Consider the following 14,397-nt stretch of genomic DNA (forward strand, 5'->3'; position numbering starts at 1 on the left):
GGAAAAATGAAATTAGATAGGACCATCTTTAAAAAAAAAAATTGGTTTGGGTGCCAGAGACATCTTAATGTGTTAAGAATAAAAGGTTACTTGAACTATTTGTCCATTGGAAATAGATAACAGGAGATAAGTGGGAAAGAAAATGTATCTCAACCTGAGGGAAAACCCAAAAAAGGAATGGAAATAAAATGTAGAGATCAAGAATCAACTAAGGAGGATCCATTTTCCTAAATAAACTACTTATTGGCTATTTTCTGACTGATAGACATTGGTCAAAAGCCCCAGAAAAAAATAACTGTGTAACCAGTGAATCAGTAACAATGGATGATTGAGGCAGCATGCCAGGAATGCATACTGAAAGGACCTTCTACAACTCAAACCTGAACAGAAGACATAAGACAGTGAATTGTGAAAACATTCAGACAAACAAAAGACCCTCTAAGAAGCTTAAGGACATTCTCTAAGATCCTCCCAGTCAATAGGACTTCTCAGAATCTCAGCCCTTTCACTACCTCCTTCCTGCCTCCCCTGACACCCTTCCCACAGGGAGCCCAAAACAAAGAAGGCATCTCTTGGAAATGCTTGTATTGTGGCTTTCATGTGTAAGGGAGTGAGGTTTGCCATCCTGAAGACATTGAAATAAGCCCATCAGGATCCCAAGAGAAGTAGTTTTGCTCCTCAGGCCTTGTCAATGCAGTACAGTTCGCATAGAAACAAATCACATTAAGAACAGAAGTCGCAAAAGAAAGAGGACCTGTCTGCCCCAGTACAATCTCCGGAAATGGTCCATTGACTGAAAAGTCCACCCACAAAGAGACTGAAGAGTGAGCCGGAAAAAGGCAGGTTAAGAGGTGACTTCCCTTCCCGGGGAACTCAGTCATCCCTCGTCCAATCAGGTCTCACTGATTTTCTCAATTGATCAAAGAGGTGACAGAAAGCCAAGGCCCTAGTGCATTATACCATCTTAGGGATTTTCCCTACGGGTCAAAAAGAGGTTTTTCCCACTTGGGAGAAGGCTATCTCTGTTGCCTGAATTATGTATCTCCTCTCCAGGGCTTAATAGAGACACTATCCACCTGTATTCCTAGAAAGATATATTGATTAAGAAAGGCAAAAACCCTAACTCAGAAGCAAGACTGTAGTCAATCTTCTTTTTTTCTCTTAGCAAATGGGGCCATAATTCCAAGTGAATGGCATGTGAAGCTGTTAAGAGGCAAGTCCCTCGTTCGCATTTCCATGTTCCACTGGCTGTAAATAATACGCGTGACTGCACAGGGAACCAAATTGCTCGTTAGCTGCCAACATTAGTTGTTTAATGACCTGAAGAGCAGAAGCTGCCAATTATTGTATTCCTTCTTAAAATGCCATTTAAAACCCATACATGTAATTATTATACCTTTTTGTTAAATTTTTATGATTCTTCCTAAGCTGATGAGCTGTGGGCTCATTCAACCTATAAAACTCAGGGAATACTGGAGGCCGTCACTACATAATTCAGTTAAAAATCCATGGATTAGACTGGAGTTAACACCTGATCTGCCACCATTGAGCCAGCTGAGTGAACTTAACCAAAGGACCCAGTCTCACGATCTGTTTACTGGGCACTACAGTATCCCTCCCCTTACCTAGTATTGCTGTTGTCAAAATAAGAAAAATAGCAGATGAAGATAAATGTTTTAATGCACTATTCAAAAACAGAGTAAGTTATTATTTTCAGTGTCTGGGGTTTTCAACCTACCAATGCATGGGCAAATATATTCCTCAATAACAACCAGATTAAAATGAAAAATCCTCCACAAATCTATAATCTATAATTATTGGGGAAAGGATGTCCTGAACAAACTCCACAAACAGGTTTAATGGACCCCACCTCCAGCCCAGACCAAAGAGATCCAAGACACCAAGGACTACAAATCCCATTATACCATCACCATCAAAGAGAGGGTTGCTGGGAACTGAGGGTGGAGTTAAGCATTCAAGTTTGGTATATGACCAGACATCTGGGCCTTGGGGTCCTTGGTTCTTACCCAGCTTTCAGCATGCTGTTGTGGATCCAGATCAGTGAAACTGGTAGGACACATTCACCAATTTATCTCTCTCTTTCTCCCTGAGTTATTAATTTCTTTATTTCCCCTTTCAGTAAATAAACCTTTTATTACCCTTTTTATACCTACAGTTAAGTCTCATTACAGCTCCCTTTTAAGGATGCAGGTGAGGACCCACAGTCAAGCCAACCCATTTCACATTGGAATTGCCGTGTAACATAACAAGAACATCAAACTAACTATATCACTTTGTCTCATGTTATTAGTCTGTCCCCATTTAGAAAAATAGTTGATTGCACCCAATAATATTAATTGAGCATCTACAGATTCATAACCCTCTATAAACACTGAGTAGAATTATAGGGTATACAGCATCTATGGTCTAAGCTGTATGCAATTCCTGTTTCAGGAATCGGAAATCCAAAATACAGTACCAATGCTAACAGCATATTGTATATTATGTGTTCATATGTATTTTTCAGAGCCTTAGCACCCCTTTATGAGGAAACCATGTTGCCAATCTATTCCATGGATTTTAGGAAACTCCCCCCAGAAGCACTGAGATGCCTGAGTAGGACATATGTAACAGGAAAATGCTAATCAAAGACAAAACATGGATGGTCATTATTTTACTCCATCTGCTTGAAAGTCTCCTCTCTCCAGTCACCTGATACGGCGAGCATTTTGGCTTCAAGCAAGCCTGGTAGTTGGGTTTCAATGTCATTAACTTTCTTCCTTAGAGTGCTGCAGAGTCCCTCACTCATGCACACCTAGAGGGAGATAAACAGTCATGAGTCATTGTTTACTCAGGCAAAAATCAGATGACAATAAATCAGCCAGTTGAGAGATTTCTGGGCTTATAAATAATTAAGGGATTTATAAATAATTAAGAGGGGTGGTAAAGAGTAATTGAGGAGAGTTCTTAAAAAGGAAGCAATGCAAAAAGAAAGGAAGGTAGATAGAAATAAGGGAGGAGGTGGAAATGTAAGAGAGAAGGACAACTAATGACAAAAACATTTGCATATTCAAATAGGTCCTGTACCTTTTACCACATCTGAAACCAAAACAGATATGAGCCAATTCAACAAAGAAACTACCAACTAAAAAAATTTCTTCATTTCTGCCTACTCCCTTCTCAGGGGCCTTGGCTATTTACCCCTTCCTCCTGAAATACCCTCCCCCCAGCTAACTATGATCATTTACACCCTTCAGGAGTCACCTGGGAAAGTTTGCTAATTACCCACATCCAAATGGTGACCCTCTTGGCCCCTGGACAGAATGCAAGCTCTGTTAAGAGCAGGGACATTGCTGTGTCCTGTAGACGGTAAACATCAATAAGATCCCACACCTCTATGCTCAAGAGCAGAGCAACAGACAATATTGAATCACTTACTAAGACATACTTGAGAAATGCTGTCTAATTAAAATTTGAGGGCTGATTTTTGCTGAAAAGTCAGCTTTGAAAAATGGGCAAAGAGATCTCAGCAAGGTTTGTAGTTTTTGCTACTTTATTTTTCAGGGTACTTTAAATGTGTTTCCTTTGCTTTTTCAAATATAGCAAAAATGTTAAAGCTCAGTTTATTTTTTCCAAATGTTTTAGGTTATCTATTCTTTTGCTTGAAGCTAAAACATCCAAATGTTTTCTTTTGTTTAAAGCTACAACTTCACATTCAATGGATATCTATACACAGATTAATGCGCTACCTAGAACAATTCCAGTTCAACAACAGCATATGGCACAGCTGAATAAAACGACATCTATGGAGACAGGTTGGGATGATTCACAAAGAAGTCTCCCTCTTTTTCTCACTAAAATCTAAGATTCCATTCAAAAGTGAAATTTTACCCTGTTGGGTTCACAGAGCTCGGAGAAAATAAAAAATTTAATTTCCCCAAAAGAATCTAGACCTTGCTAGATACCATCAACTTGAAAGATTTTGCTGAAATTGAGATTGTTTTTAGAATCAGAGGAAACCTCACCCAACATAGCTAAAACACTACACTATTTCTAAAGTTATTTTCCGTTAAGAGGCTATCATTTCCCAAATCTCTCTGTAAAACTCTTTCTCTGGATGAAGGTGACAGCATAGTGGCCTCTAACTCCAGTACACACCACCAGAGTTGAGCATCCACGTGTCTGGTTAATCCCAGACCCTTTTCAATGGTCGTAGGATTTGGCAGGATGTCAGACTGGGAAGTAATAGGAAGATGTTCTGGACCGCATCCTCACCCTCAATCCCCAGTAGTAAGTCTTAGGGTCTCTATCCAAACACTGGCACATCTCCACCCATCATCTAAGAATGTCATCAGAAGTTCGAGAACATTTCTATGAGCCACTAATGTCTCATCCAATATAGTTCTGATTTTAGTTAACCGTCTCTGTTAAATCATGATTGGGTCAGTTTCTCCTTTGTTGAGCAAATCTATACCTAAAGCTGTCACTACTAATATGAAACATCCTCTCTATAAATCCTCTTATTAAATTGAAATGTACATTCTTTCGAGCTCTGCTGGAAGTAATCTAATATCAACCAATCTCCAGACATCCCATTTATTTCCAACTATTTCTTCCATCTCATTTATCCCTTAATTACCTTCAGTTTGAGTAACCCATAAGAGTTACAAAAAAGTAATGAATGGAAGGAAGGTTCCACCTTTCTTTGAGAGAGGACTCAAAAGAACATCTGATCTATGTGACCTAAGAGACTAAAGAAAGAAAACTGCTGAACTACAACTTTTACCTCAAGGTCAGCAGTCAATAAAACCCTCAGTGGACAAAAAGATTTTTTTGTGTGATCAAGTAGTGGTTTTAATTCTCTGTAAAATGGCATACGCACCCCACACCCCACATACACACACACACATTCATGTGTGTGCGCGCACACACACACACAGAGACCAGAAAATCTGCATCTCTTTTGAATTTCCAAATTAAATAGGAGCCTGAGGTCTCATAATCAAATGCAACTTCTACATTTGCATTTTAAAATCTCAAACATAAATTCCTTACTCTTATGGAAAAACAGAAACTACAAGTCTTTTGTAAATGCATTAGAGTAGGTAGGCAAACAAAGCAAACTATTTTTGTTATGTGGGCAAATCTAAAATTTTAACAGAAGCTTAAGATTACCAACAATCCCAATGTCATGTGCACATGCAAGTTTGTATATACACTATAAGATGTCATATAAAATAGACACCTATATAAACACCACCTGTGCTTCATCATGTGCGCACCTGCATACTCACCGCAGGGATGCAGACTCATTCACTATATGCTCTGAGAAGCAAAAAAAATCCAAACCCAAACTTAAGAGCTACCCCATCTTTTAACTCGGCAGAAATAAGGAAGCACCTGATAAATGGCACATATTTTCAAAAAAAAATACCAAAGGAGGAGTACTTTCACCACCAGCCTCATCCAGGAGGCTTTGCCCCCATCTCTCCTCTCTAATGCTTTGCCTAGAAGTTCCAGTGGTGGACACTGAGAGGGTCATGGCTACTAGAGGGCTGTGTGGTTGTGACTTACACAACCATGTGACTTATCAGGCCTTCTAGCTAATAATACTTGTCCTACTTCATATAACAAGACTGGTAAACTGAGTCAGTCTCCCCTTACCATCACATGGGCAGGGGAATGGTCTTAGCCCCACTCAATGTGAACTCCTAAGATAAAGCCCTTACTAGGGCTTTAATGTTCTTTTTAAAAATGAATTAAATACCAAAAGTGGGGGAAAGGCCAGAGATAGTGGACATGTTTATCATGCCACCCAAGCCCAACAACCCACCCCCAACCTGGGCTTAGCTATGTGGGGCTCTGCAGGTCCTGGGCAGGTCTTCCTGGTCACTTTCTCTAGAAAGGATTTCTTCCAGGCCAGCAGACACTAGTCTGCTTTGCTCTCTGCTCAGAGATCTGCTTTTTTTACTTTTCTGCCATTATATAACCACTCTGTTTTCTAGACCAAACACAAATACTTAATGATTCATACCCAACTCTCTGTCGCATTAAGTAATAATTCAGAATAATTGATCCTCCTTCACAGTTTGTCAATAACTCGGTTAGGCATGAGAAGTTTCATTTTGCAAACAGTGGTTACCCTCAGTAACCACCACATTGACTATGCAATTGAATTGAACAGTGATCCCAGAGAATGATGAAAACATACTTTATCTCTATACAAAGCGAGGTCCTGACATGGTACATCAATGGCAGATAAAATAGGCAAAATGGGCCCTCCCTGGGCGCAGTGGGTAAAAGCACAGCACTAAGAAGCTAAAACCACTTCAGCATGAGTTCAACCCCCACCCCAGAGGTGACCCACATGGCACGGCAGACCTCTCCTGTTCAGCAGTGTACATTATCAGTCGGCCTGCTCTGCTCCCTACTCTGTCTCTAGTGAATCCTCACACCACCCCTGTACCTCTAGACTGTACCCCAGTTCTGTATGCATAAATAAATACATCTTTTAAAAAAATAGGCAAAATGATTTTAAAGTCACGTTAATAAGCCAAAAATAATCACCTACTATAACCTGTCCATATGGACCTGAACCCTATACTTCTGAGAGGAAACAACAAATTTCTCCAATTACTCCCATCTTAAACAATTTAATGGGAGCACAGAAGTCTTTTTCCATGCCTAACATGACAACTACTTTGGGACAAAGGCTAGGCCATACAGCTGCTGGGAGCCCAAGAGTCAGGACCCCCACCGGGAACCACACCCGCCCCCACTCTGGCTTTTCTGCCTCCATGCTTCCTCTGCACAAGAGCTTCCCAAGTCTACATTTCTTTCAGCATCCAGGTGTATAGTGAGCTAGATATGAGATTCAATCAAAAGAAAACTTCAGAGATATTTTTGGAAAATGGGCACTTACCTTGGCAGTGATTTCTTTAAGTGACAAGTTGAGGGATTTTATCCTCTCCTGCAGGCTAGAAGAATTAGAAAGACAGCATTAGCCTTCTTGGTGTCATAGTTCAGTAACATCACATAAAGGAACACTGAACCTGTCTTCACTGAGACAGTGCAACTTCCATCAGCCCAATGGCAGAAGAACAGTAGGAAGGATGACATCCAATGGGCTCCATATGACCATGGAATGCACAGGCTGCGGGGAAGCAGATTTCCCCTCCTTGCTATGCTCTACTTATACCAGTATCAAAATATGTTATTTCTATCATGCCTTCTTACTGAGAGGGCAAAGAAACAATCCAAAGGTAATCCTGACAGCAAAGGATGAAAATTTGCAACCTATAAACACCTTCCAAGGAGAATGGTCTATACTGGCAACTAACGTCTCGCGGGCAAGAAGTCACATCCCTGCATCTGCTGTGCAACAAATATGTACCAGTCACCTTCTGTGCTTCGCAGGGAAGCAGAGCATATAGACAATACAGACATTTAATGTGTATTTATAATAGAATTATCTCTCTCTGCAGGCTTTTCCTTGCTTCTCGTTTCTCCTTGGCACTTAACTACCTTGACATACTCACTACTCTATTTTTTCTCTCTCCCCCACTAGAATATATGCCCCACAATGACTGCAACTGTCTATTATGTTCATTCCTGTATTCTCAGTGTTTAAAACAATTGCTGGAGCTTATTAGCAAGAATGTCATACCCGCAGAATGAATAAATGCACTAAAACTCAGATCTTATAGTCAACATTATTATCTAATGAGAAAAAAAAAACCCATGTAGACAATCAACTATAATATAAAACAAGATAGGAAAAAATTACTATAAAGGGACTAGAAACTAGGATCAAACTGCTATTTAGAAATTGACACAGGCAGAATAAGTGTCTCCAAGTGAGCAATGGAGATAACTTCCTTAGCAATTTAGAAGCTAGAGGGCTGGTGGGAAAGCTTGCTGGACAAGTTGGAAAGTAGGCTAGCCCTCAAAGAAAATAGAAGAAACAACGAAATTTCAAGGAGAAATTTCACAGATACAACTCACCAAATGGTTCTCACAGGTGAGTTGTGAGAGATAACACAAACAAGCGAAGGAGTCTTTCTGGCAGGGGAAGGAGAGTAGTGGAAAGGGGAGGTTTATCTTATCTGCAATGTTTGTATATTTATTTATTTAAGAGAATCAAAGTAAATATAGGGAAATGCTAGTATTTGTTTAATCTCAGTGGTAGGTAAATGAGTATCTGTTATATTTTCCAATGTGTTTAGAATATTTACAATTAAAGTAATTTCTAAAGAAATATCAAGGCAAGTTGCAGTCAGCATTGAATACCAGGCTAAGAAATTCTCAACTCTGCCCCACAGGCAAGGGAAATCATTTCATTTTTGAGCAGGAAAGCAAGCTGAGAGAAACGAGGTTTTTGTCTTCTGGAAAGTTAGTTGTACAGCTTCTAAAAGATGATTTAGAGGAAGAAACACTGAATGTGACAAACCAGAGAGAAACTTTAGGCAAAACCCAGTCGTGTGGTTCATACAAAGATGGAAGTTAGAAAGGAGAGGAAGTAGTGGATCATTTGATTATTTTGATTGCTGAAAAGCAGTGAGAATATTTGATGGACTCATTCATTCAATCATTCACAAACTCATTAATCCTTTAATATCTATGGAGCACTTAATAAATTAGGAACTGGGGGTAAAAGACATGCTTCTTGCCCTCAACAGCCCAATGCTATTAGATAAGAGCCCAAACATGCCCCCCCAAAAAAATTGTTATAGGCACCAAAAGAGAAGCGGTCACTTGGTAAAGATGAGGTACAAAAGGGAAGGTCAGATCTTCTGGGTTATGCGTGTAGATGGGGGGGGGGCAAGAAAATTTCTGCAGCAAGTGTTGCCAAGTAGTAGAGCTGAACAGCGCGTTGCTGGTCACTGTCCTTTAACTATAAGAACTGGTTTACAATGTTAACACTTCTACCAGAGTGTGAAGTACAACTAGTAATAACTAATAGTAATAGTAACTAGTTACTACTAGTTTATAATATTATCACCTCCACTGGACTGTGATTTTGGAATACAAGAAAACTCATCTCAACTGCTAATAGCCCAAAACTGGGGCCGGTACAATTTCACCAGTGTCCTCCCCACGTTAGCACAGCGTTCTACAGAAAAATGTGCGCTTGTAGAGCTGAGGTTAACCCAGGAGGGAGAGATGAGAGCCGACGAACAGCAGGATATCTAGCAGCAGATTTTTCTGAATTCATAAGTCACACTGTGACAAAAAATCAGTGTGCACAATAAAAACCAGGGGACACAGCATGTGCATCCCGCCTGGAAAATTCTACACACCAGCTCAATGGAGGTTGGACCGCTTGAAGGCAGGGAAGATTGAGAGAACAGAGGGAAGAGGGACAAGCAGAAACAGACCAACCCACTGGTAGAGGCTGGGCGGGGGGGAGCAGAGTGTGTCCAGGGCGGCCGTGGTGATTCTGATTCCAGCAGTTGCATCGACAAAGCACTTCTCTGCAGAACTAGAAATCTCCATGGGCAGAAACGTACTTTCCCAGGTCAAGTTCCTAGAAATCTGATCAACTAAAACTTTTCACATAATAGGTCCTGTCTGAGCACAGTATCTTCCAAATAGGTGTTCCCAGCAACGCACAAGACTACTTCAGGTTTGAACAATTAAGATAGATAGACAGCAGGGCCCTCCCTAGTGGTGCAGTGGGTTAAAACACTGTACTAAGAATCAAAAGCTACTTCCGCATGAGTTCGACCCCCGCCTGCCCCGGAGGAGATCCACATGGCGCGGCAGACCTCTCCTGACCTGCCTGCTGCTCCCCTCAGCAGTGTACTTTGTCGATCTGCCTGTTCTGATCTCCACTCTGTCTCTGGTGAAGCCTCTCACCCTCCGTATCTCTGGCCTGTACCCCAGTTCTGTATGAATAAATAAATAAATCTTTAAAAAAAAAAAAAAAGATAGATAGGCAGTAGGTTGCCTTATTAACACTGGAACCTGAGCTGAGCAAAATGGCAGTGACTTTAGCTAATGCCCAATAGGTCAAGCAGGAGCTTTCTAGGAGCTCTTTGCTCCTGGTTCAGCTCTGGCCCTATCCCAGAAAGAAAATTAGTCTCTTTCAAATATCCATGTTAGAGCAGGGGGCAGTGATGCAGATAATTGAATACGTTGTTTTATATTTGATTTGATCTATATTTAATTTATTTAATTTATGTGATATTACTTTTTGCAGTAGATTTACCTTCCTAATTATGTTTTGCTCAGGCTAATATTAACATTAGTTGCATCCCTGGGGTATACACTGAAGGAAAGCAGTGGGGGGGGGCAGAAGAAGATGAATAATCTATATGCTGAGCAAGTGATTTTCAAGTTATTTTTAGCAATAGAACTCTTCCAAACAAGATTTTACACAGAAGTGGAATATATCAAATAGATAGCAGAGAATCTGTTTTAATAGAGGTGATGTCTTCCGCCTGGGATATAAATCATGTCATTTGACCCTAAATTGGTTCCATGGTCCAATGGTACAACTGGTCCCAGGAACAGGGATACAAACTTGAAAACCACAAGTCGAAAAACAAGAGCTCTAAGTACTTCAATGCTTCACACTGATCCCCATGTTTCTTTTAAGCTTGTGTACTGCCAACAACAAATAAGAATTGTCCTCTCAGGTCAAACTGTACTGAACCCAGGAAACACAAAAGCTATCCCCACAAATTAGTAATAATGTTTTAACAAACATACCAGAGGAGTATTTGCCAAAGCAGAATCTCCTCCCAAAGTAGCCATTGTAGAAGTAATAGTGTCATTTATGGAGCACTTACTGTATACCAAGTAGCACATAGATTAGCATTTTAAATTCTTGTAACTCTATGAAGGATTATAACAACCACATTTTCTAGTAAGTGAAATCATCCAAAGAGATTTATGCACCTTCCTCAGGTAAATGGGCAGATGAGAACACAGCCAGTTTAGCTGGCTTTCCTCTCCCTCTTCACCCCAGTTACACTGCCTCTCTTAGACGCTGTGCAGTTATTCCGAAACTGCTGTCATGGTTCAGGTTGGCTTTTAGAATTTTGTTTTAGAACTATGCTAAATTTACAATGCAATCAGTATCATCACTTGTAAATGAACGTTAATCTCAAACTGACCAACATTTACAGTGAGTTGGGACTGGGCCCTTTTTGGTGCTGCAGTGGGTTAAGGCGCAGCACTATGAACCTATCTGCAGCCACTGCTGCACAAGTTCAATCCCCAGCTAGGGAGGTGACCCACATGGTGCAGCAGCCCTCTCCTGCCTCACCCACTGCTCCCCTCAGCAGTGTACTTTGTCAGTCTGCCTGTTCTGCTCCCCACTTTGTCTCTGGTGAAGCCTCTCACCCCCTGCGCCTCTAGCCTATGCCTAAGTTCTGTATGCATAAAAGAAAAGGAAAAATTGAGACTGGAGCCAACAATGTGGGGCAGAGAGAGCACAGCCTGGGGGCCTGGGGCTGGCAGTGGTGAAAGGAAATTGAGGCAAAGCACCTATTAAGGTTAATAGTGTCTTCCTCCACCCCAGCTCCTTTGTGGGTATCCTTTGAGTGGGATCTTATATGAGTGTCTTTACAGACACAATGCAATTCAATAAGGACACCAGGATGGGTCCTGACTCAGCAGAACTGGTGTCCTTGTGAAAGGGGGAGATTTGGACCAGACACACACGCAGGGAAGGGTAATCCTGTGCTTATCCAGACAAGACAGCCATCTGCGGGCTGCGGAGTGGGACTTCGGAAGAACACAACCTCACGACACCTTGATCTTGGAGCTCCAGCTTCCAGAGCTGTGAGAAAACATATTTCTGTTGTTGAAGTCACCCAGTCTGTGGTGCTTTGTTATGGCAGCCCCAGCAGATGAATACATGTGGGAGTTTCAGTTTTTAATAGTACGATTAATTATATGTGTTAAGCTCCTACATGCTGATGCTCCAGGGCCCAGGAAAAAAGGCACAGCAGACATGATGGCTCTTTTATTTGCTTCAGATTCACAGACGGAGTCATTTTCAACCCACCCAAGTGAGAGACTGAGAGCCTCTTCGACAACAGAAATTTGCAGAATGTAAATGTTCTCTGTGGCACATGAGCTAAAGACTGTGGTGGGTGGCTGTAGAAATGTGATAAGAAGAGCCCTGATTTCACAATAATGACTATGGAACCACTCGTTAATACAGAAGGTCACAGACACCTTAGCTGAAGGGTGGCAAAGCTAAAGGGCTCCTGAACCACTCGTGCAATGTCACCAGAATGTGCCAACTGATGTCAAGAAACACTAATAAAATAATCAATTTGGGCTAGGACAGATTGCTTTTCAGCAATAATTAGAAGAAAAAGTGGAATTGAAGTAACTAATCTAAACAGTACCAGCCAAGACTTGGTCAAGGGCCAGAATGAGACTTCTATCTATGCAGGAGAATACCAGCCAAGCAGTTTGGGTTCAGTGATGCTGGTGGTGGGGTGAGGTAGGGAGTGAGAAACTGTTCTAAAAAACAACAGTCCAACCGAAGAACCACCTCTGCTGCTATCACCCCAATCCAAGACACAGGCATCCTCTAAAAATCTCCCTCTCGGAGCCGCAACTTTTACCCTAAGCCCCACTATAATCTTTTCTGCCAGGGCCTCTTTGGAGGGCATTTACCTGAGCATGGACCATTCTGCTGGCCAAAGCAGTGGCCATGCAGAGGATTCTTCCAAGGGCTCTTCTTTAGACATGCAGAACTGGTGTCCACATGTGAATCCCACCCCAGTACAGGACAGACCCTGGGCTGGGAGACCATGTCTGGAGATCCACTCAGCCCTTTCCTGCGGGTCACAAATGTCCTGTTGCCAAGATGGGCTCCTTTGCATTCAGGCCCTAGAGAACCTCCCTCACCCCACAGTGTTTTTTGCTTTTGGCTAGCGCCTCCTCCTGCCACCACTACCCCAGCCATGACCACCATGGCACCAGCCTCAGCAGAAGACCTACCTAAAACACCAACCACACAGCTGTCCCGCAGCCCAACCTCTAGAGAGCAACCTCTGTCCCTATCTTACCTGGCCCTTCCTGCACAAGAGCATTACTGCCTCTCAGAGAATTCCACCCCACCACACTGGTTCTGAACAAGTGACTTTCTTCAGGGGTATGATTTTCTCACCTGCAAGATGAAGAAGGTTACTTTCTAAAAGTTTCTGATCCTACCACCCAACATTCTTTTACTAAAACTAATTTATTTGCAGGGATTAAAGAATATAAAATACATGAAGTTATAAAAAGTGCCAGATATAACAGTATGACAGAGATAAATACACAGGCCAGATCTCATTTCCTGAATCAAGGCACAGGTTGTTCAGCTCTTGGAACCAAATTGCATAGAAAGTCTGTGTCTACCGGTAGTTATGTGAACACCTTCCTGCCTGAGGTCTCATCTGAAGTTCCATTTTAGCAAAAAGCTATGGAAGATGAGAAATATAGGTTTCCCAGCTATCCAAAGATAGAAATTTCCTATTTGGTATAATTTGTTAAGTTATTCTTTGGCTCTGGGAATACCCAAAATGTTTTCCATGTAAGTTAATGGTTGTAGTCTTCTCTGGTCACCACTACCCCCTCAAAAATAATAATAACAATAATAATAATAACAAACTACCAAGTCTACCAAAAAGGAATGTTCTACTTTCAGATTACGGGGGCCATGGAGGTAATACTACCAATTTCATCTTCTCCCCACCCCCTTTCTCTCTCTCCATTCTCAGTTTCATCCTGTGTTGTATTTAGTAAATACGTTTAAGAATAGATAGGCTGTCACTGAAGCAAAGTAGAAATGATATAAAGGACAAAATGATAGTTATGCCAGCATGGGCACTATTTGGGTCTTGAACGAAAAAAAGGACAGGAGTCAGTTGACAGAAACAGCCTTGCCAACTGCAGCTCAGGCCTCTAACCTTGTATGGGGGCAAGTGATTAAGAAAGTGACAGCAAAACAGCTCTAGGAGATGCAGAGTGTTATCTACTTGGCCTTTTTCCTTCTTTGGAGCCTCCTCTACTCACAGCTGATAATGTCACATATCCCTGATGGGACATACATGGGGCCCAGACAACAGAAATGTCAAGAATACCTCCAGGCTTCTGGTGATCCAGTGATAGTCCAATAGGGCACATATATTTATTAAGAGCAAGCATTCTATATGGCTATAAAAAACTATGAAGCTAGTAACCTGTGACCTTTACTCTTGGGAAAGACTGCATGGTGTGGTAGAGAGAGATGTGCACCGGAAGTCGGAAACTCTGTCACTTCTACTGGCTGTCTCCCCCAGCACCCCTGCACTCCTCCCGCGCTTACCTCTGCCCCAGCACACAGTCTCGGTCTGGTTTGGCAGTTGGAGGGAAGCATGACAAGAGTCCTACTCTTGCTCATCAAAA

The 14,397-nt window shown here is 41.7% G+C and overlaps 1 protein-coding gene across 1 annotated transcript in view; it reads right to left on the reverse strand.

The window, feature by feature from the left end:
- Window positions 1-14,397, reverse strand: part of DISC1 (disrupted in schizophrenia 1) — a 304,163-nt gene that overhangs the window by 173,704 nt on the left and 116,062 nt on the right. Inside the window, exons 7-8 of the mRNA XM_012731422.1 lie at window positions 6,923-6,977; window positions 2,713-2,815 (exon numbers count right to left, since the gene is read on the reverse strand). Coding sequence (XP_012586876.1) covers window positions 2,713-2,815; window positions 6,923-6,977 — 158 coding nt within the window. The remainder of the gene's footprint in view (window positions 1-2,712; window positions 2,816-6,922; window positions 6,978-14,397) is intronic.

The sequence above is a fragment of the Condylura cristata genome, unplaced genomic scaffold (genome assembly GCF_000260355.1).
Source record: "Condylura cristata isolate star-nosed mole 26May11 unplaced genomic scaffold, ConCri1.0 scaffold00030, whole genome shotgun sequence".
Classification (NCBI taxonomy): domain Eukaryota; kingdom Metazoa; phylum Chordata; class Mammalia; order Eulipotyphla; family Talpidae; genus Condylura; species Condylura cristata.